The following is a 23683-nucleotide window of genomic DNA, read 5'->3' as shown; positions in this document are numbered from 1 at the left end:
ATTACTCATGTACCAGGTGAGGAATGCCAGAAGGGGGTAATGTCTCTGTATAGTAGGTATAGTAATGTCAATGGTGTCTTCTACCTTGGTATGGCTGGACTCCTGGATCCTGGCTCACTTGCAATAAATTGAGTGTTGTTAATAGGAGTAATTGAGGAACTTTGGTAGCAGTAAATGAGATCCAGACTTGGAGTATAATGCAACTTGTCTTTACTGAATGGCAACAGATATCCATACGAGTTACAGCTTTAGTCTTGGGACCCAGCAGGTATTGGCAATATGGGGCAGGAATCTATATATATTCTGCTTCTTGTCATATGCCTAGTGAAACTGGCAGGTATCTTTCTTATGCTCTGTCTGTCTGTCTTCTGCTTGATGTGGGCCTGACTAGCTGAGGAGAAATTTGGCTTCTCCTAGACTCTGGATAAGTACTCACAGGACTGCTCGCAGGGAATTATGTCTTCCTGGAGATCTGTAGTTCTAGAGGTGTTGCTTGCTTGTCACCAGCTAAGGTAGATGACTCAGGCTGGGAAGAATGATCCTTGGCCTCAGCCGAGGCTGGATCCTAGGTTGGGATCCCTGTAACTGGGAGCTCCTACTAACACAGCCTGCCCCTGGCAGGGGTGGCTGGTACACTAACTAGAACTTTCTTTCCTCCCCATGAGGCAGGAAGTGGGAACATTCCACCCCTCCTCAAAGAGGTAGATTGGAACGAACTATTCCAGCCTAGATATACTAAACTGAACTATGGTCTGGTGAACATATTGCTGCCACCTGCTGGTGCACATGGAAATTACAGCAAAATACATAAAACAGGCCTAGAAAATGTATATACAGGAAAATGTAATGTTAGATTACACAAGATGACAATACATATACACCTAACATGTTGTAGCAGGGAAACAGAGTTTAGTAACATACTCTGGGATGTTACAATCTGACCATCTAAAAAATTAGGGGTGAGGGTCTGCTGCTGAGCTGACCATCTAAAACATTAGGGGCGAGGGCCTGATGCCAAGCTGACCATCTAAATCATTATGGGTGAGGGCCTGCTGCTGAGCTGACCATCTAAAACATTATGGGCGAGGGCCTGCTGCTGAGCTGACTCTCTAAGACATTAGGGGCGAGTGCCTGCTGCTGAGCTGACCATCGAAAAAATTATCGTTGAGGGCCTGCTGCTGAGCTGAACATCTAAAAAATTATGGTTGAGGGCCTGTTGCTGAGCTGACCCTCTAAAACAGATCTTCCACTCTGGCTCAGAGTTTCTTGTGTGTATTTAGGGTGTGTGCAGGTGTGTCTCTCCTCCGAGGGCAGTCTAATAAGCATGTTGATATGATGGAGGAGGAGGATGAATAAAGGAAGATTGAACCATATACCCTTTTTTGTGGTTGTAGGGGTGCATGGGAATACAGTGTATTCAATACACCATAAAAGCCACATTTAAAGTGCCTTTATGTTCAGCCGCTTTCCTCTGGTGGAGTAGAGAAGTCATGGGCAATCCAGGTCTTGTTCATTTTGATAAGAGTCAACCTGTCAGCATTTTCAGTTGACAGTCAGATACGCTTATTAGTTATTATGCCCCCAGCAGCACTAAATACCCGCTCTGACAAAACACTGGTTCATGCCACGTGTCCAGCTTGGACATCCAATAGTTGTAAGGCACAGAGGGATCATTGAGGACGCTGACATGGTCTGCTACATACTCCTTCACCATCTTTCAAAACTTTTCTCTCCTTGTGACACTAGGCCGCGCATCTGGGTGAGGTTGCTGACGGGGTGTCATGAAACTATCCCAGGCCTTGGAGAGTGTTGCCTTGCCTCTGTTGTGTGTTCCCCTCGTCTCCCTCCTCAGTTGCCCAAGGAACTACGTACTCTGCTGCCAGCGTTGTCAGCTGTACATTTTTGGAGCAATTTTTCCACAAGGACCTTCTGGTATTGCACCATTTTGCTAGTACTCTTCACCACATGAATGAGAGTTGAGTTCTCTTTGTAGCGTGGGTCAAGAAGGGTGAACAACCAGTAATCAGTGTTGGCCAAAATGCGTATAACGGGTCACGGGAAAGGCAGCATAGCATAAAGTCAGCCATATGTGCCAAAGTCCCAACAGACAATACTTCACTGTCCTCATCAGGAGGATGATGCTCAATCTGCACGTTGAACAGATGGCATAAACCTGCTATGGGTACTACCCTCTGTAGCGGAGGCAACCGTCTCCTGCTCCTCCTCCTCATCCTATTCACCCTGAGAAGACGAATGGAGGGTGGTCTGGCTATCACCCTGTGTACTGTCTTCTCCCATTTCCACCTCTTCCACATGCAAAGCGTCCTCCTTTATTTTGAGCAGCGAGTGTTTCAGTAGACACAGAAGTGCGATGGTTGCGCTGATAATAGCGGCATCACGCTCACAATCTGTGTTGATTCCTCAAAGTTGCATCAAACCTCACAGAGGTCAGACATTCATGCCCACTCGTCGCTTGAGAAGAGCGGAAGCTGACTGGAAAGGCGACGACCATGTTGCAGCTGGTATTCCACTACTGTCCTCTGCTGCTCACAAAGCCTGGCCAACATGTGGAACGTGGAGTTCCATTGTCTGCTCACGTCGCATAACAGTTGGTGAGCTGGCAATTGCAAGCGCTGCTGCAGAGTTGCCAGAACGGCGGCAGCTGTAGATGACTTTCGGAAATGGGAACACACACGGCACACCTTCACCAGTAGCTCAGGCAAATTGGGGTAGGTTTTTAGAAACCGCTGAACCATTAAGTTGAACACGTGGGCTAGGCATGGTATGTGTGTGAGCTTGCCGAGCTCCAAAGCCGCCACTAAGTTACAGCCATTATCAGACACAACCATGCCTGGTTGTAGGTTGAGTGTCGAGAGCCACAGCTCAGTCTGGTCCCTTATACCCTGCCACAGCTCTGTGGCGGTGTGCTGTTTGTTACCTAAACATATTAGTTTAACACACGGCCTGTTGCCGCTTCCCCACTGCAGTGCTACACTGCTTCCAGCTACTGGCTAATGGCTGACTGGTGCTGTAAGATGATAATTCAGGGGTGGAAGTGGAAGAGGAAATGGAGGAGGAGAAGGGGGGTTGCAGCCACTAATGTAGGTGCTGGCGGGCCGGCAATCCTTGGCATCGGTAGCACCTGTCCCATCCCAGGGTACGACTCGCTCCCGGCCTCCACAACGTTCACCCAGTGTGCCATCAGGAAAATGTAGCATCCTTGGCCACAAGCACTTGTCCATGTGTCAGTTGTTAAGTGGACCTTCCCAATAACTGCGTAGGTCAGGGCACGGGTGATGTTACAGGACACATGTTGGTGTAAGGCTGGGACGGCACACCGGAAAAAATAGTGGCATCGAGGGACCGCCACCGCCATCAGACTGCAGAAGGCCTCAGTGTCCACAAGCCTAAAAGGCAACATTTCCAGGGACAGCAATTTGTAAAAGTGCGCATTTAGTGCTATGACCTGTGGGTGGGTGGCTGGGTATTTGTTCTTTCGTTCAAAGACCTGGGGTATGGACATCTGTACACTGCGCTGGGACATAGAAGTGGATGTGCTAGCTGATGGTGCTTGCGAAGGTCCAGGTGCAGGGCAGGAGGCATCCTGGCCTGTGTCTTGGACAAGGGATTGGCCAGCACGTAACACAGGGGAAGAGGAGGCAGTAGTGTGACCCACAGACACTGATTGTGAACCCAGGCGCTTGGCCCACCTATTACAGTGCTTTAATGCCATGTGGCGGATCATGCTGGTGGTGGTGAGGTTGCTAGTGTTCATGCCCCTGCTCATTTTGGTATGGCACAGGTTGAAAATGACAATTCTTTTATCGTCTGCACTTTCCTCAAAAAAGCGCCAGACTGCGGAACACCTAGCCCTTGGCAAGGGAGATTGCCGCAAGGGGGTGCTCCGGGGAACAGTTACGGGCTTGTTTGGTGTGGCCCGCTTTCTCCCTTTTGTCACCCCACTGCCTCTTCCAGCCTGTTGTGGTGCTGCGGATCCCTCCCCCTCTGTACTGCTGTCATTGCTCAGCTTGCCACCTTCCAGGTTGGGTCAGTGATTTCATCGTCCACCAACTCGTCTTCCACTTCCTCACTCTGGTCATCCTCCTGACTTGTTGACCTAACAACAACCTCACTTATTGACAACTGTGTCTCATCCTCATCATCATTCACCTCGTGAAACATGAATTGCTGTTCCCCACCGTCATCTTCTTGTGACTGTGGATGCTTAAGAGTTTGGGCATCAGTGCACACAATCTCCTCATGTCCCTCTTCAAACAGGATTGGCGAGAGGCCCAAATCAAGGAATGGCGATGAAAAGAGCTCCTCGGAATATCCAAGTGTGGGATCACTTGTTTGCCAAGACTCTCCATGGTGAGAGGAAAGAGTATCAGGTTGAGGAGTCTGTTGACCAGACTCTTGGCTACTGAGACTGGACTTTGTGGCAGACAGGGTGGTGCTTAACCGACTGGAAGCATTATCTGCTGCAATCCAGCCGACCACCTGGTCGCACGGGTATGACTACGAGAGTGGTGCCCTGTGCTGCCCTGCAAACTGGGACATGAAGCTGAAGATGAGTGTGTTTTTTGTGCTCTGGCAGCAGGCACAGTTTCACTGCGCCCAGGGGCAAGGCCTCTGCGTGCACTGTCAGTAGCATGGCCACTTTACCGTCCTTTACTGCTCGCCTTCTGCATATTAAATGGTATATATGCTTGCAAGTATGTCACATGTACAGTAGCGCAGGTTTTGTAAGTGTATGCGCAAATAAATTAAACAGAATGTCACTGAAATTTAGGATGTGCAAACGTTATACAGGAGATGTAGTGCAGGTAATGTAACTGTCTGCAGCGGACACTGTCTACGGAAAAAGTACACTGGATGTCACAGATATTTTTAGGATGCGCACACGTTACACAGGAAATGTAGCGCAGATAACGCTGTCTGCAGCAGCCAAACAATTGCAAGCTATTTAGCACAGGTTGCGCTAAAAATATATATTGCTGCCAGACACAACAATAGCCCTTAAAAGGTCTTTTGGGTCTCCAACACCAACCCTGCCTAACCAAAAAATTAAATTAATTTCCCTACACCAGTGGCGGGCAAACTTTTTTGTCAACTGACCTAAATATCGCCAAAACCACGATTTATTTACTTTGAGAGCCACATTTTTAAAACCTAAAATATATAGGAAGGAAGCGCATGCTGAAGTGAATGGGTCCATGATGCGAGCTGCTCACGGCCGTGGGCAGCCCGCATCATGGATCCATTCACTTCAATGGGTCCAGGATCCGGGATATGACTGCTACAGAGTGCTTCCGTGGTGCTTCTGGCTGTGCCTCTGCAACGCAAAAAAGTAGTGCATGCGCTGTTCAGCTTCTGTGGATGATGCACTGTTATGTATCTGTGGATGATGCACTGTTATGTATCTGTGGATGACGCACTGTTATGTATCTGTGGATGACGCACTGTTATGTATCTGTGGATGACGCACTGTTCAGCTTCTGTGGATGATGCACTGTTATGTATCTGTGGATGACGCACTGTTATGTATCTGTGGATGACGCACTGTTATGTATCTGTGGATGACGCACTGTTATGTATCTGTGGATGACGCACTGTTCAGCTTCTGTGGATGATGCACTGTTATGTATCTGTGGATGACGCACTGTTAAGTTTCTGTGGATGACTCACTGTAAAGCTTCTGTGGATGACGCACTGTTCAGCTTCTGTGGATGACGCACTGTTATGTATCTGTGGATGACGCACTGTTATGTATCTGTGGATGACGCACTGTTATGTATCTGTGGATGACGCACTGTTATGTATCTGTGGATGACGCACTGTTCAGCTTCTGTGGATGACGCACTGTTCAGCTTCTGTGGATGACGCACTGTTCAGCTTCTGTGGATGACGCACTGTTATGTATCTGTGGATGACGCACTGTTCAGCTTCTGTGGATGACGCACTGTTATGTATCTGTGGATGACGCACTGTTCAGCTTCTGTGGATGATGCACTGTTATGTATCTGTGGATGACGCACTGTTATGTATCTGTGGATGACGCACTGTTATGTATCTGTGGATGACGCACTGTTATGTATCTGTGGATGACGCACTGTTCAGCTTCTGTGGATGACGCACTGTTCAGCTTCTGTGGATGACCCACTGTTCAGCTTCTGTGGATGACACACTGTTATGTATCTGTGGATGACGCACTGTTATGTATCTGTGGATGACGCACTGTTCAGCTTCTGTGGATGATGCACTGTTATGTATCTGTGGATGACGCACTGTTATGTATCTGTGGATGACGCACTGTTATGTATCTGTGGATGACGCACTGTTATGTATCTGTGGATGACGCACTGTTCAGCTTCTGTGGATGACGCACTGTTCAGCTTCTGTGGATGACCCACTGTTCAGCTTCTGTGGATGACACACTGTTATGTATCTGTGGATGACGCACTGTTATGTATCTGTGGATGACGCACTGTTCAGCTTCTGTGGATGACGCACTGTTCAGCTTCTGTGGATGACCCACTGTTCAGCTTCTGTGGATGACACACTGTTATGTATCTGTGGATGACGCACTGTTATGTATCTGTGGATGACGCACTGTTCAGCTTCTGTGGATGATGCACTGTTATGTATCTGTGGATGACGCACTGTTATGTATCTGTGGATGACGCACTGTTATGTATCTGTGGATGACGCACTGTTAAGTTTCTGTGGATGACCCACTGTAAAGCTTCTGTGGATGATGCACTGATATGGGGGATCTGTGGATGGTGCTGTTATGTGAAGGATCTGTGGAGGACGCTGTTATGTGGGGGATCTGTGGATGGTGCTGTTATGTGAGGGATCTGTGGAGGACGCTGTTATGTGAAGGATCTGTGGAGGACGCTGTTATGTGAGGGATCTGTGGAGGACGCTGTTATGTGGGGGATCTGTGGAGGACGCTGTTATGTGGGGGATCTGTGGATGGCGCTGTTATGTGAGGGATCTGTGGAGGACGCTGTTATGTGAAGGATCTGTGGAGGACGCTGTTATGTGAAGGATCTGTGGAGGACGCTGTTATGTGAAGGATCTGTGGAGGACGCTGTTATGTGAAGGATCTGTGGATGACGCTGTTATGTGGGGGATCTGTGGAGGACACTTATGGGGGATCTGTGGAGGACCCTTATGGGGGATCTGTGGAGGACACTTATGGGGGATCTGTGGAGGACACTTATGGGGGACCAGTGGATGACGCTGTTATGGGATAGATCTGTGGATGGCACTGTTATAGGCAGGGCCAGGGATGTGTGCTATGACACATAGGGCCATGAGGGGGGCCAGCATAAGACACACATATAGCATCTTATGCTGGTCCCCCTCATGGCCCTATGTTTCCCCTCATGTGTCCTAAACTGCGCACATACAGTAACTGGCTTTGTGTGTAAAGTTTTTTTACTACTGTCTGAACTCTGAAACAAGCTCTCTCCTATTGACAAAATGGCCAAAATGGCCAGCCTCACTGTCACTATGAATGCACTGCAGCAAGCGGGCCGGTGTTCTGCCACTTTTCTATACCCGGACAAAAGTCTATACCCGGAAGTGATGTAGCTGCACCGGAAGCCGCTCGCTGCAGTGCATTTATAGTGACAGTGAGTACAGAGGCTGGCCATATTATCAATAGGAGAGAGCTTGTTTCTTCTTGAGTTCAGACAGTAGTAAACATACTTCACACATAAAGCCAGCTATGTGCCCCTTCATATAAAATTTTCGGGTCCGCAAATCGCAATGCGATTATTCGCAATGCGATTATTCGCAATGAGATTATTGCGCACCAAAGAGCCGCATAGAAGTGTCTAAGGAGCCGCTTGTGGCTCGCGAGCCGCACTTTGCCGACCACTGCCCTACACTATCTGTTCCTTCTACATCACAGCTCTCCCTGTCTAAGACTGGCTGAACCACGTGTCATCGGGTGCTTTATAGCACCCGATGACGATTCCGGACAGCCAATTACTGTAATGCCAGTAACCAACATGGCTACGGCATTACATTGAGTGATAGTACCTACCTGCATGTTTATTGTCTGCGTAGCAGCAAACAAACGTGCGGGGAGGAGACTCGATTATGGCACTCGAGCACACGCAGTATTCGGCCAAACACCGGTTGGTGCCAAGCATCACGATGCTCGAGCAGAACTTGTGTTCGGCTGAACATGCTCGATCATCACTAGTATTTAGTCAATATGAGTGCATTTCTGTGGGTCAATGCATGATGGTTATTTTCTCTAATGCCCTTGTTATTCCAAATGTGTTGGAAATATAAAGCCCTCATAGTATCCCAATGTCTTGTCTCCAATGTAATTCATTTTTATGACACTGCTTCTACTTCAAGATCCAAAAAGTATCTTTTTTGGCTAGCAAGAAGCATAGATAGCACTCTTGATAACATTAGGTGTAAAGGGCATAATGCACTTATTTGCACTGATTGCACACTATATCACCCCAGCCTGTTGGACATTGTGGATGGCCCTTAGTTGGTCAACCTGCTTGACATTATTAGGGCATATTATAGATACTGTGATACATTGTAGGACTTTGTACATTGGGCGCCCACCGGAGGAAATAATGCTGAGGGCGCACCTTTAATTTTTGTCACAAATTTAATTGAAAATAATATTGCCCATATAATACAATCTAAATAATATATAAATAATACTAGTATGTACTGTACATATAAGTTCTGCTCATATCACTTTGGTGCCCAAATTAATGTGGATGTCTGGAATGTATACATTAATCAAACACCATAGAAGGATGCATGTCACGGCCTTTGTTTTACGCTGTGACCCTGCTGCCACACTTGCGGTTGCCCGCGGCAACGTGTTGCTGTGTAAGCATGCGGTGGCAGTGTCTCGGCCTTCTGGGTGATGGCCATGATATGGTTGCCATGCATGCTGTTGCCGGTGATAACGTGTGGTTTGGTATGCTTGTGTGTGCACTTCCTCTTTAAGTGGCTTCCTTCCTCTGTCTGGTGTTGGAAGGGTTAACTCCATCCCTAGTGTTTTGTGAACACTGGGTTTGTGTGTGTGTGTGGGTGTGTGTGGGTGTGGCTGCTTGGGCTATTTAGCCTCTGCTGGATGCCTGAAGCTCAGGGTTCCTCCAGCCTTGGTGTATGCTGGTGGTTCACTGTTCCTGGCTTTTACCATCTGTCCAGTGAGGGCCACCCCTGTGGTCATTGATGTTATTGTGGTGTCTCTTTCCCTTCCTATCTTTTGGTTTGTGTGGATTATGTTCAGGGTGTTGTATGTCTTGTGTTGTGTTACATGGCTGGTGATGTTTGGTGTCCAGCATGTTTGCTAGACATTCCCCTGCCTCACGTTTATTGCAGCTATGGGTGTCCTGGGTTCCTGTATGGTTGTGGTGTGTGCTGTGTCCTTTAATGTTGGTGTGGACAACAGCATTTGTGCACATGTTCCAGTCAGTGTGTCTGTGGCAGGTAAGTGTTATGGGTTTTGCTTACCTGCCAACTCCAAATGCTGTATGTGTTCCCCTCTCCTTGCAGCCTGGCCTCAGATAGAGACTCCTGTTCCTCCATGACTGGGATGAACAGGTCGTCTCTTCCCTGCTCCTTGGTGAGGGATTACCAGGGCGACTCAGGGTCTCTAGGAATCCAGGGTATGAGCCGTCTAACCATCGGGGTCTGCTCATACGGTGAGGAGTCAGGGAAAGGATTATGGACGCTGTAGGAGGTGACCTGCTCCCTTATTACTCCTTTTGGCCAGGCTTATACCCTTTTACCCTTTGACACCGCACGGTGGGGGGTTTCCCCCACTCCCCACCGTGACAATGCAATACAGTGACATTTAAAGATGCTTTCCAAAAATTCAATATTGAAGACCTACAGTATATTTAGGATAGGTCATCCATATTTGACCGGGTGGGGCTCCGATTCACAATACCTTTGCCAATCAGCTGTTTGAAGGGCCACAAAGACAAGCGCGGCGGCTTCATAGAATATCAAACACAGCTCCATATATTGTGTAGTGGCTCCAACTCATTCACTAGAATGGCACTCAGATGCAGAAAGGTGGTCAGCCAGAAGTCTGATCCCACTAAACAGATACTGATGATGTACGCTGAGGATAGGTACTGAATGTAGTTGTATGATATACCAATGTATACCAGCCAGATAGAGACCAAAAGCCCACTCGTTTAGCCTCTGTCTGGCTAATATAAACCTATGGACATTTTCACCATGTACGTTGGCAGCTTTCCCTTTTGTACATGCTAAACATACATCACAAACATATCATATCATTATTTTAGCCACCTGAAACCTCAAAAAATTAGATCCAGTCGTGTGCGATGCATCCTGTTCTATGACGTTCCAGTTGTTGCTGCATCCTTAACCTGAGAGACATCGGCTGGCAAATCTCTATGCTCCTAGGCCAAGCTGCACTCCAATGCCTTTTCCACAAAAGAGGTCACCATTGTTATAAATGATATGTTGGCGGGTGGAAGCCTAGATTTTGGAAAAGTGTTAACAATCTTTAAGTTACACCTGTTATTTTTTGTAACATACCATGAAAGTGTGCAATATTATGACATTTTAGGGCTGCTTCAGTGTGAAACCTTGGGGCACTATTTTTTCTAAATTCTCCATACAGGTGTTTGACGTCATACACACCAGCTGTTTTTAACCAGCAGCCATGCAAAAATGCTTTAATCATTCAGCAAGTGATTGCAGGCATCCATCTTGTGCTTCCCATGTGAAGCACTATCTGAAATCGACAGAAGCATTTACATATATTGAAATATGTGATAGATTACAGATCTAAATAAAGTTACCGCAGTGTGGAAGGATGTTACCTTTAAATCCATTCAATAAGGCTCTTACATGGTACTAGCTTAAATACATGCATTGTGTTATTATAAAAACCCTTACCTAGCAGACAAGACTCCAGATTTTTAAGAACAGAGAGCCTTAGACAGGGGTGGGCACACCATATGAGTGCAACCTATAAATATCCTGTAGGTAGGGGGTGCCTACTACTGCCACCATACAAGAATCTTATCTGTATGTAAGGAAATGAGCTAATGAATTTCATAGCTCACGATTACTGGTAGATTTTTTAGCGATATAAGAGGCACTTATGCAACGTGTGGCCCTTTTGCGTCCCAGGTTTAGCAATGCTGAGTGGTGTGGTGCGGCCTATGTGTCATGGTGCTCCTACCTGGATACAGCGGGACCCCAGTCTTAGGCTTCGAGGCAAATAAAGGGGGATAGTTGAGTTAGGGGATGAAGAACAACTTGATTCCAGACCATGATGAACTTGAACAGCAGTTTTACTTGGATAAACTTGATTCCAGACAATATTCAGGCTTTTCCTACCTTCAGGCTTTCTCTTTGTTCCAGCAGGCTTTGGCATAAACTGGCAGCCATACTTGGTAACTCTCTTTCTTTGCTGGGCTGACAGGCTTGATTAACAACTTTGCTTTCTTTCTCTCTGCTGTGCTAAACTCTGCTTGGGTCTGGTTACTGGACTTTTGGTTGGTTCTGGTATCCTTGGATTATGGTGCCTTGGGCTGTTGTTAACATCCTCACACTCATTAAAGTACCATATTTTTTGCCCTATAAGTCGCACCGGCCCATAAGACGCACCTAGGTTTTAGAGGAGGACAATAAGAATTTTTTTTTTCATTAGACCTCAGGTCAGACCAGCAATCAGACCCCCAATGTTAATCAGACCCCAATAAGACCTCAGCTCACACCTAAAAGTGAATGACCCCCCAATAAGACCTCAGAGCCCCAATATAAATAAGACCCCATTCAGACCTCAGATCAGATCCCCAGTCTCAAATCAGCCCACCATGCCTCATTTGATCAGCCTCCAGTATTATATTAGCCCCCATGCCTCATTTGATCAGTCCCCAGCCTCATATCAGCCACCATGCCTCTTTAGACCAGACCCAGTCTCATATTCGCACCCAAGCCTCTTTTGATCAGCCCCAGTCTCATATCAGCTCCAATGCCTCTTTTGATCAGCCCCTTGCCTCTTTTGATCAGCCCCCATTGCCCCAGATGTGCCCCATGCCTCAGATGACATAAAAAAAAAAAATATCACTTACCTCTCCTGCTTAGTGTGGCGCCGCTCCATACCACCCAGTGCTATTCTTACCTTCTCCTCCGTCGGCTGGGCTGTAAACCGGCGCTCACAGCGTGAGGTCACAGAGCACCCTCACCTTTTGCACAGCCTCAGCACAGCCCAGCGGAGGACCAGGAAGCGGTGAGAACAGAGCCTTCTCCTCTTCCCGGTTCTCCGGTACTAATGAGCGCTTCCATAATGGTAGCTCTCATTAGTATTCACCCCATAAGAATGACACAACATAGAGTCCTAATAAAACATGCTCCAGAATTGTAATTTCATGTGGAATAGGATTATTTACTAAAATAGGTGCGTCAGGAGAGGTGATGGTGGGTCCTCTTTAAGTTTTGCATGATCTAACAGAGTAATGTAATATGTATATGTGGGACAAAAACCCTTTCACCAATTTATTAATTTCCAATTTATTAATCTTTAAACCTGTTTGATAAATGCTTTAAATGTTGGAACACATTTTGATTAGTTGGAAACAATACATTTCAACACAGTCTTAAAGCCTACTGTATATTGCCTATCTCCTTCAAATATATATTGAGGTCAGCAGAATAGGATATAGAATATATAGAAAAACAATGTTTGAAAGAAACTGCTGTAACAACACGATTTGGCCCCTGTTACCTTATTAGAAAGACAGATGGTTTGATTAATCTGACCACCACTAAATAAAATCATGAAACATATATGGTGCCAAGAGCCATAACATTTTCTGTTAAATACTATACAGTAACATAGTCTGTTGGAAAAATAAATGTCCCCCAGTCAATATTAATATAATATAACCCTCATATTATGAAAAAAAAAATTACATTTTGTTTCGGAAAATCAATCATCTCCTTTTCAAGCTTCTACACAGTAGATGAAAGAGTTCCACAGATGCAATTATTTTTCTTTGCCAAAAGTAGTTTTAACCGATCTTGCGATTATTTGTTTTTGCATTTTTGTTTTTTACTCCTTGCTTTCCTGGGCCCTAACTTTTTTATTTTTCCATTCACATAGCCATATAAAGGCTTCTTTTGTTATATTTTTTATTGGCCCTATTTAATATTGCATACAATGTAGTGGAGAATGGAAAAAAAACCTCAATTCTGCCCAAGTTTTATGTGTTTTGTTTTTGCGGCATTCCCTGTGCGGTAAAACTGACCCATTCCCTTTATTCTCTGGCTCAGTACGATTATAACACTACCACATTTATACAGGTTCTTCTAAAAAAATTAGCATATTGTGATAAAGTTCATAATTTTCTGTAATGTACTGATAAACATTAGACTTTCATATATTTTAGATTCATTACACACCAACTGAAGTAGTTCAAGCCTTTTATTGTTTTAATATTGATGATTTTGGCATACAGCTCATGAAAACCCCAAATTCCTATCTCAAAAAATTAGCATATCATGAAAAGGTTCTCTAAACAAGCTATTAACCTAATCATGTGAATCAACTAATTAACTCTAAACACCTGCAAAAGATTCCTGAGGCTTTTAAAAACTCCCAGCCTGGTTCATTACTCAAAACCGCAATCATGGGTAAGACTGCCGACCTGACTGCTGTCCAGAAGGCCATCATTGACACCCTCAAGCAAGAGGGTAAGACACAGAAAGAAATTTCTGAACGAATAGGCTGTTCCCAGAGTGCTGTATCAAGGCACCTCAGTGGGAAGTCTGTGGGAAGGAAAAAGTGTGGCAGAAAACGCTGCACAACGAGAAGAGGTGACCGGACCCTGAGGAAGATTGTGGAGAAGGACCGATTCCAGACCTTGGGGGACCTGCGGAAGCAGTGGACTGAGTCTGGAGTAGAAACATCCAGAGCCACCGTGTACAGGCGTGTGCAGGAAATGGGCTACAGGTGCCGCATTCCACAGGTCAAGCCACTTTTGAACCAGAAACGGCGGCAGAAGCGCCTGACCTGGGCTACAGAGAAGCAGCACTGGACTGTTGCTCAGTGGTCCAAAGTACTTTTTTCGGATGAAAGCAAATTTTGCATGTCATTCGGAAATCAAGGTGCCAGAGTCTGGAAGAAGACTGGGGAGAGGGAAATGCCAAAAGGCCTGAAGTCCAGTGTCAAGTACCCACAGTCAGTGATGGTCTGGGGTGCCATGTCAGCTGCTGGTGTTGGTCCACTGTGTTTTATCAAGGGCAGGGTCAATGCAGCTAGCTATCAGGAGATTTTGGAGCACTTCATGCTTCCATCTGCTGAAAAGCGTTATGGAGATGAAGATTTCATTTTTCAGCACGACCTGGCACCTGCTCACAGTGCCAAACCCACTGGTAAATGGTTTACTGACCATGGTATTACTGTGCTCAATTGGCCTGCCAACTCTCCTGACCTGAACCCCATAGAGAATCTGTGGGATATTGGGAAGAGAAAGTTGAGAGACGCAAGACCCAACACTCTGGATGAGCTTAAGGCCGCTATCGAAGCATCCTGGGCCTCCATAACACCTCAGCAGTGCCACAGGCTGATTGCCTCCATGCCACGCCGCATCGAAGCAGTCATTTCTGCAAAAGGATTCCCGACCAAGTATTGAGTGCATAACTGAACATAATTATTTAAAGGTTGACTTTTTTAGTATTAAAAACACTTTTCTTTTATTGGTCGGATGAAATATGCTAATTTGTTTAGATAGGAATTTTGGGTTTTCATGAGCTGTATGCCAAAATCATCAATATTAAAACAATAAAAGGCTTGAACTACTTCAGTTGTGTGTAATGAATCTAAAATATATGAAAGTCTAATGTTTATCAGTACATTACAGAAAATAATGAACTTTATCACAATATGCTAATTTTTTTAAAAGGACCTGTATAGTTTTTCTTGTGCTTCAATACTGAAAAAAAAGTTTTTTTCCTTGCATCGCCATATTCTGGCCTCCACAGTTTTTTTTATAGTTATGTCTACAGAGCTATATAAGGGCTCATTTTTTTGAAAAGAACAATCTGTACTTTTTATTGATACCGTGTTGGAGTGTGTATGACTTTTTGATCACTTTTTATTTAATTTTATTGGGAGGTGAAGTGATGAATAAATGGAATTGGCCATTTTGATTTGTTTACGTCGTTCGTCATATGGCATAAATATTTTTATATTTTATTGGTAGAGGCATTTAGGGATGGGGCAATGTGTATGGTGTTTATTTTTTGTTTATTGATTTGAATTTTTAGGTATTTTAATTTTTTTTATATTTTTTCAAAACTTTTTTTAACCTTTTTTTTTTAGGATCCCAATTACCTAACAACATGCAATCATCATATTGCCATTTCTATTTAGCAATAGGATACTGTACATTGCTAAATTACAAATTCTGTATATTCCAATGTAGGCTGCCACCTACAGGCCTACATTTGAATATACCTGTGAAAGGCTTTTAATCTTCATTCATTCTTCTTCTAGTTTCATACTTTTGTCATGTCTGTGCAGTACCTCAGTTTAGTGTTTGGTATGTCATTTAATGTCATGTATACCCAGTATGGCTGTGTATGGAAGTGAATCAGCGAGGAAATTCCAGGATCTGTAAGGCTAGGTCTACACGACGACATTTGTTTCAGGGATAAGTCGCAACAGATAGGGCACAACTACACTGCAACATTTGTTGCGTGACAAATGGATTTACTGCGACTGTTGCAGTACGACACCATAGACTGCCATTATAAAAATTGTTGCGCGACATTGGTGCAACTAAAGTCGCGCGACAAATGTTATTGTGTAGACCTAGCCTAATGGCCGAGCAAACTGGTTGCTATTATATGCTTTGAGAATAATTTACATTCTGTAGGTATATACAGTCTATGAATAATGACAATGACTGCTGATAGACTGGTAATATCACCTTGCATCATTGTCCATTTTCTAGGGCCTGGCATATTACATACAACTATCCATGAACTGTGTCTGATAGTGCAGCCCTACCCCATTCAAGCAAATGAAGCTGAGCTACAATACTAGACACAGCCTATGGAGAAGAGGGGCGCTGTTTTATAGATAAATATAGAAATATAGAACCTTTTTCTTTTTTTCAAATCTTGGACAGCCTCTAAAATTGAATAGTATTATCTGTACATAGAATCATTTGATTGTCGAGCACAATTTCAGGTCTGCACATAGTTCTTTGTATTTTACTTATTTGTGGTGCGGCATAGAACATCTTGCCTTATTAACCAACCACATCATTTGCATAGACAAGTTCATTAAGAAACGTTTCATATAAATGAGCGTCTCATTATTTATTTGCTAAAGATGAAATCTGCTATGGAAAAATTCACTTTGAAGAAAATTGAATTTAATGTAACAGACAGCGATGGCATATTTACATAGCAATCATTGTTAAAATTGACAGTGTTGGTTGACTCTGCATAATGAGTAATTATGAGGATATTAGAGAGCACTTATGAATTAAGTAGATATCTCCACGGCATTACTTTGGAGCTGAATTGTTGAAACTACTTGAGAGTTCTCTGATTCATTCTGAAGTGTTTAATTACTATGATAATGCATGCTAATATATTGTCACACATTTTTTTTCATTAGAAGAAATAGTTTTCTGGTAGTTTTGTACTAATTCACCTCTTAATTTATTTTGTATCCTATCATTGTAAATTGATTTGGTATTTTTTTCAGCATGATGTCTAATTTGCAATTAATTGCGATGACATGGATGCATCTGTGTTAAGACTTTAATTAATGAAGTAATTTTTTCTTCCTTATTTCATTTCTTTTGATGTCTGATCAAATATTTCAAACCCTGACTCCACTAGATTAGATTATGCCTAGTGCTAAAAATGATTTTTTTAGATATTTTTAACATCAAATTATTTGCCAAATTGCTTTGTTCCAACAAAGAGCACACAAGTGTTATGTACTTCATGCTGATCTGATATGGACACGTAGCATTTCAAATAGTATTGCTTTTCATAAATTATGTGTAGACTAGAAAAGGTACCCAACTTTTCCCAGATATAAAGTATCGGTCTGTCTGTTCATTGAATTTGATCCAAGCAGGGCTGGTGCAAGGATTTTTGCCACCCACACCTTGACTCTGCCCATTGATCACGCCCTTTGACCCGCCCTTCGGCCACCTATTTAACCCCTTAAGGACTTAGGGCGTACCGGTACGCCCTATTTCCCGAGTTCTTAAGGACTCAGGGCGTACCGGTACGTCCTAAGTTTAAATCGCGATTGCGGCGCGGCGGGGGTTAATCGCAACAGGATGTCTGCTGAAATCATTCAGCGGACATCCTGTCAAAATGCCGGGGGGGGTCCCGTGTTGGCGATCGCCGCAAACCGCAGGTCAATTCAGACCTGCGGTTTGCGGCTTTTACCTTATCTGGCGGTTGCGGCGCCATCGGGTCCCCATGCGGTTGTAGGGGGGACCCGATGGCATGGAAAGCAGCGCGATGTCTAAGGAAGGCATCGCGCTGCCTTCTGGTGACGAGCCTGTGAGATCCAGCCCTCTGGACAGTGTATTACTCATACAGCCAATGCATTCCAATGCAGAAGTATTGGAATGCATTGTAAAAGGGATTGGACCCCCAAAAGTGGGAAAAAAAATAAAGTTAAACAAAGTTTAAAAAATAAAGTTTTCCCCCCAAAATTAAAAGTTTCAAGTAAAAATAAACAAAAACTTAATTTTCCCCAAATAAAGTAAAAAAAAAATGGTACAAAATAGGGGGGAAAAAAGTATACATATTAGGTATCACCGCATCCATATCGACCGGCTCTATAAACATATCACATGACCTAACCCCTCAGATGAACACCGTAAAAAATAAAAAATAAAAACTGTGCTAAATAAATAAACAAGTTTTTTGTTACCTTACATCACTAAAAGTGTAATAGCAAGCGATCAAAAAGTCATATGCACCCCAAAATAGTACCAATCTAACCGTCACCTCATCCCACAAAAAATGAGCCCCTACCTGAGACAATCGCCCAAAAAATAAAAAAAACTATGGCTCAGAATATGGAGACACTAAAACATCATTTTTTTGTTTCAGAAATGATATTATTGTGTAAAACTTACATAAATAAAATAAAAAGTATACATATTAGGTATCACCGTGTCCGTATCGACCGGCTCCATAAAAATATCACATGACCTAACCCCTCAGATAAACACCGTAAAAAACAAAACAAAAAAAAAACTGTGCTAAATAAACCATTTTTTGTCACCTTACATCACAAAAAGTGTAATAACAAGCGATCAAAAAGTCAAACGCACCCCCAAATAGTGCCAATAAAACCGTCATCTCATCCCGCAAAAATCATACCCTACCCAAAGTAATTGCCCAAAAACTGAAAAAATTATGGCTCTCAGACTATGGAAACACTAAAACATGATTTTTTTTGTTTCAAAAATGAAATCATTGTGTAAAACTTGCATAAATAAAAAAAAGTATACATATTAGGTATCGCAGCATCCGTAATAACTTGCTCTATAAAAATATCACATGACCTAACCCTTCAGGTGAATACCGTAAAAAAAAATAAAGTAAAAACGGTGTAAAAAAAGCAATTTTTTGTTACCTTACATCACAAAAAGTGTAATAGCAAGCGATCAAAAAGTCAAACGCACCCCAAAATAGTGCCAATAAAACCGTCATCTCATCCTGCAAAAAAATTACCCTACCCAAGGTAATCGCCCAAAAACTGAAAAAATTATGGCTCTCAGACTATGGAAACACTAAAACATGATTTTTTTTGTTTCAAAAAAGAAATCATTGTGTAAAACTTAACATAAATAAAAGAAAAGTATACATATTAGGTATCGTCGCGTCCGTGACAACCTGGTCTATAAAAATATCACATGAGCTAACCTGTCAGATGAATGTTGTAAATAGCAAAAAATAAAAACGGTGCCAGAACAGCTATTTCTTGTTACCTTGCCTCACAAAAAGTGCAATATAGAGCAACCAAAAATCATATGTACCCTAAACTAGTACCAACAAAACTGCCACCCTATCCCGTAGTTTCTAAAATGGGGTCACTTTTTTGGAGTTTCTACTCTAGGGGTGCATCAGGGGGGCTTTAAATGGGGCATGGTGTAAAAAAAAAAACAGTCCAGCAAAATCTGCCTTCCAAAAACCGTATGGCATTCCTTTCCTTCTGCGCCCTGCCGTGTGCCCGTACAGTGGTTTACGACCACATATGGGGTGTTTCTGTAAACTACAGAATCAGGGCCATAAATAATGAGTTTTGTTTGGCTGTTAACCCTTGCTTTGTAACTGGAAAAAAAATATTAAAATGGAAAATCTGCCAAAAAAGGGAAATTTTGAAATTGTATCTCTATTTTCCATTAATTCTTGTGGAACACCTAAAGGGTTAACGACGTTTGTAAAAGCAGTTTTGAATACCTTGAGGGGTGTAGTTTCTAGAATTTTTGGGTAGTTTCTCTTATGTAAGCCCCGCAAAGTGACTTCAGACCTGGTCCCTAAAAATTGGGTTTTTGAAAATTTCCGAAAAATTTCAAGATTTGCTTCTAAACTTCTAAGCCTTGTAACATCTCCAAAAAATAAAATATTATTCCCCAAATGATCCAAACATGAAGTAGACATATAGGGAATGTAAAGTAATACGTATTTTTGGAGGTATTACTACCGGTATGTATTATAAAAGTAGAGAAATTGAAACTTGGAAATTTGCAATTTTTTACACATTTTTGGTAATTTTTGTATTTTTTTATGAATAAAAATGATTTTTTTTTTACTTCATTTTACTAGTGTCATGAAGTACAATATGTGACGAAAAAACTAACTCAGAATGGCCTGGATAAGTCAAAGCGTTTTAAAGTTATCAGCACTTAAAGTGACACTGGTCAGATTTGCAAAAAATGGCCAAGTCCTTAAGGGGAAATAGGGGTTAATGACTGTTGCATGCAACATTTTACTTGACCAGCTAATTCTAGATATTCTACAGAAGTCCCGTCACAATCCCCCCTCCCCTAATCAGTCTTTCGACCAAATAATAAAAATAGTAAAATAGAACATTTAATTAAAACATTTTTATTGTAAACATTTTCTCATATGCAAAACATAAAATAGCAACATTGAACATATACAGCAGCACATACCTCTCACATCCGGGGCCTCCAGGTGACGTCTCCTCCAATGTAGATCTTCTCTGTCATCATCTTCTCCATTCAGTCCGCACACTTCTCTCAGCCACCTCGTCTCTGCAGAGTGTGACACACAGACATCTTAGTGTCCTCACTTTTCTATCATCATCCCCCAACCTGGAGTCCCCACAGTGTTACTCCGTGTGCTGTCCGCATCCGTTGCTCCAATCAGTGGCCCCACAAAAAAAATAGAACATGTCCTATTCTTGTGTGTTTTGCGGACAAGAATAGGCATTTCTACAATGGGCTGCCAGTTCCGTTCCGCAAACTGCAGAAAGCACACGGGCGGCTTCCGTTTTTTGTGGATCTGCGGTTTGCGGACCGCAAAAAACGGAACGGTCGTGTGCATGAGGCCTTAGAGTCCGTAGTATATGACTTGAAGTCTGAGATGCATGTGATTGCAGACCTCTAGTGTGCCACAAGGGAAAAGACTTGTGTTGATTGGTAAGTAAAGTAAACATTTTTACCGTCGGCTGATATTGTAGATAGCGGTGTCGATTATAAAAAAGATGAATACATGTACTCTACTTATTTTTTCTACCATGTTAACACATGTTTCATTTGTGTCTTCTCCTCGTGATGACAGAAAACTGGCTCTCAGGCATCATCCAGACAAAAATCCTGACAATCCCCAGGCAGCTGAAACATTTAAAGAGATTAACAATGCTCACTCCATACTATCTGACATATCTAAGAGGAATATTTATGACAAGTATGGTTCCCTCGGATTGTACGTTGCCGAACAGTTTGGAGAAGAAAATGTTAACACGTATTTCATGCTGTCTAGTTGGTGGGCAAAGGTAAACAAACTAAAAACAATGCTTACTGTATGGAAAACGTCATGGGGGTTGACCGGATCTGGCGGAGTGTCTTCATGACAGTTCTAGATTGAAAATGTTCACCCATAATTTGTCATTAAAGGAGACATCACTTTTTAGAAAAGGGACAGAATGGGTTAAAAAACAAAATAAGCATTACTTAGCAAACTTCTGCCACTACCACTCCAATGCTTACCTGGTCCCTATTTGTCTCCGTTCTCCGTTTTCCGTCTCGTCTCAATACACATTAAAATGCAGGAAATGCCTGGTCAGCCAATTGCTGGCCACAGAGATGACCTACCTCAATCAGTGATTGGCCGAGCCAAAGTTTTCTACTATTTCCTACATGTTGAGACAGGCAGGGGCGGATTGGCCATAGACCTTACAGGGAAATTTCCCGGGGAGCCAATGCTCTTGGGGCCGACTGAGCCCTCCTCACTGCCGGCCAGTGGAAGTCTTTGGGGATGTATTTTGTGATGGACTGTGGTATTTAGCTCTGTTGGGGTGGAATAATATGTCACAATATGGTATTGCGGGTCCTGCCTACTTGTGTTGGCCCTACCTTCCATCAATTTGGAACCCGACTACAAAACAGGGCTACTTTTAGTATATTTTCCAGGGCCACTTTAAGTTCCCAGTCTGCCCCTGGAGACGAGACAAGGAAATGCAGTCCAGCAGGAATCCGGTAAGCATAGGAATGGCAGCGGATCAGTGAGGTAACGCTTCTTTTATTACTGGATTTATTTATTTTTTTGCCCAAAAATCGAATCTCAGATGGAAATGGCATAAACGGATACCGAATGTGCATGACTGATGCTCAGGATCCGTTGTTTTTTTTTTTCAGTTTTTTTCAAGATCCATTTATTTATTTTTATTCTGACTGATCAGAAGAATGGAAAAATAATGGTGATGTGAACTCAGCCTAACCTTTATTGTGTTCAATTAATTTAAATATCTCTCAGATAGCAGAGCAGCAGTGGACCAATATTGTGTACGGATTTTCTGCATCCTAAAATTTTTTTTTTTCAATATGCCCTTTTTAAGATATTTCCTATCCTGGACAGACCTGAGGTGTCATATGACTGTCCTTTTAAAGGGATGTCTCACTTCAGCAAATAGCATTTACTATGTAGAGAAAGTTAATACAAGGCCCTTACTAATGTATTGTGATTGTCCATATTGCTTCCTTTGCTGGTTGGATTCATTTTTCCATCACATTATACACTGCTTGTTTCCATGGTTATGAACACCCTGCAGTCCGTCAGTGGTGGTCGTGCTTGCACGCTATAGGAAAAAACACCTGCCTATGCGTGCTCCCATGGTCCCAGCCTCCAGAGAGGCTGGTGCTTTTTCCTATAGTGTGGAAGCACGACCACCAATGACAGATTGCAGGGTGGTCATAACCATGGAAACGAGAATGGAAAATTAATCCAACCAACAAAGGAAACAATATGGATGGACAATCACAACACATTAGTAAGTGTCTGGTGTTAACCTCTTCTACATAATAAATGTCATTTGCTGAAATTAGACAACCCCTTTAATGCAAGCTTCAAAAGTAGAATCCTGTCTTCTAATGTTTAAAGGGGTTGACCATCCTTTAGTAAATTATGGTCATCTAGATGATTCGGGAGCTCTGTCACCAAAGTCAATTGGTGCAGTGCTGTAGTAGTGAGCTTCCTCCACTACAATGTTGACGGTGCGATTTAGTTTTGGCACTGTCTTCCAGTGATGGAGCTACACTCAACAGCTAATCAGTGGGGGAGCGCGATGCTGGACCCGCTCTCCCTCACACCACCGATCAGCTAGTGATGGCCTGTCCTGAGGATAAGCAATGACTTACTAATGACTGGACAACCCCTTTGAGATCCCATTCACCTGGCTATACTACAGCTCTGTACAATCTTCTAGTTTTACAATGACATAATTAATAGGACACCTATTGACTTCTGTTGGGCTCTGTTGTACCTCTGTATGTCCAAACTTCATATGGTGCTATACACTTTTACTTGCGTGTCATGCACTATATGAGGCCAAACAAAGTGGTTATGACTCTGTAGTACAGATCTACAGGGGACTCCATGTGAAGCCATACAGACTTCATCACAGAGCTCTGCAGTGTCCATGAAGCCTAATTCCAACTATTGATTTAACGCACTACAATTTCCTCTGGTCGGATACTGGATCTGTCTTTGTCACCAGGGGTTGTTCGCTATTTGTGGACTTCTGACTGGATGTTACTTTTGTTGCTGTCTCTGCTGTTGCTGCAATTGTTGCTTTGGAAAATGTAAACCGAAATCATCAGCGGAAGAAGATTATGAGTACTATGTGTCACCCGAGGACCTGGAAGAACAGATCAAAACAGACATGGAAGCAGGTGATGTAACTGATATGAAGAACAGTATCACAATATATAATAGAATAAATATCACCTTTATTAATTACATAATAAAATATACAAATTTATATTGTGTACCAGAAAAAATGAAAAACTTGACGTTGACAAAAAAAATGTCCAAATGAGTGTGGAGAACCATGAAAAGGCAGCTAATTTGTTCTTGGGCTTCCCAATAACGACCAGATGATCGTGGATATAAAATGGAT

At 43.1% G+C, this 23683-nt stretch overlaps 1 protein-coding gene across 5 annotated transcripts in view; it reads left to right on the top strand.

Moving 5' to 3' along the window:
- DNAJC5B (DnaJ heat shock protein family (Hsp40) member C5 beta) overlaps positions 1–23683 on the top strand; it is a 206692-nt gene that overhangs the window by 164309 nt on the left and 18700 nt on the right. For all 5 annotated transcript variants that reach the window (XM_044295271.1, XM_044295272.1, XM_044295274.1 and 2 more), the window contains 2 exons: positions 20848–21061; positions 23282–23456. In XM_044295271.1, coding sequence (XP_044151206.1) covers positions 20848–21061; positions 23282–23456 — 389 coding nt within the window. The remainder of the gene's footprint in view (positions 1–20847; positions 21062–23281; positions 23457–23683) is intronic.

Source organism: Bufo gargarizans, chromosome 5 (genome assembly GCF_014858855.1).
Source record: "Bufo gargarizans isolate SCDJY-AF-19 chromosome 5, ASM1485885v1, whole genome shotgun sequence".
NCBI classification, from domain to species: domain Eukaryota; kingdom Metazoa; phylum Chordata; class Amphibia; order Anura; family Bufonidae; genus Bufo; species Bufo gargarizans.
This window is presented reverse-complemented; position numbering and strand designations above follow the sequence as displayed.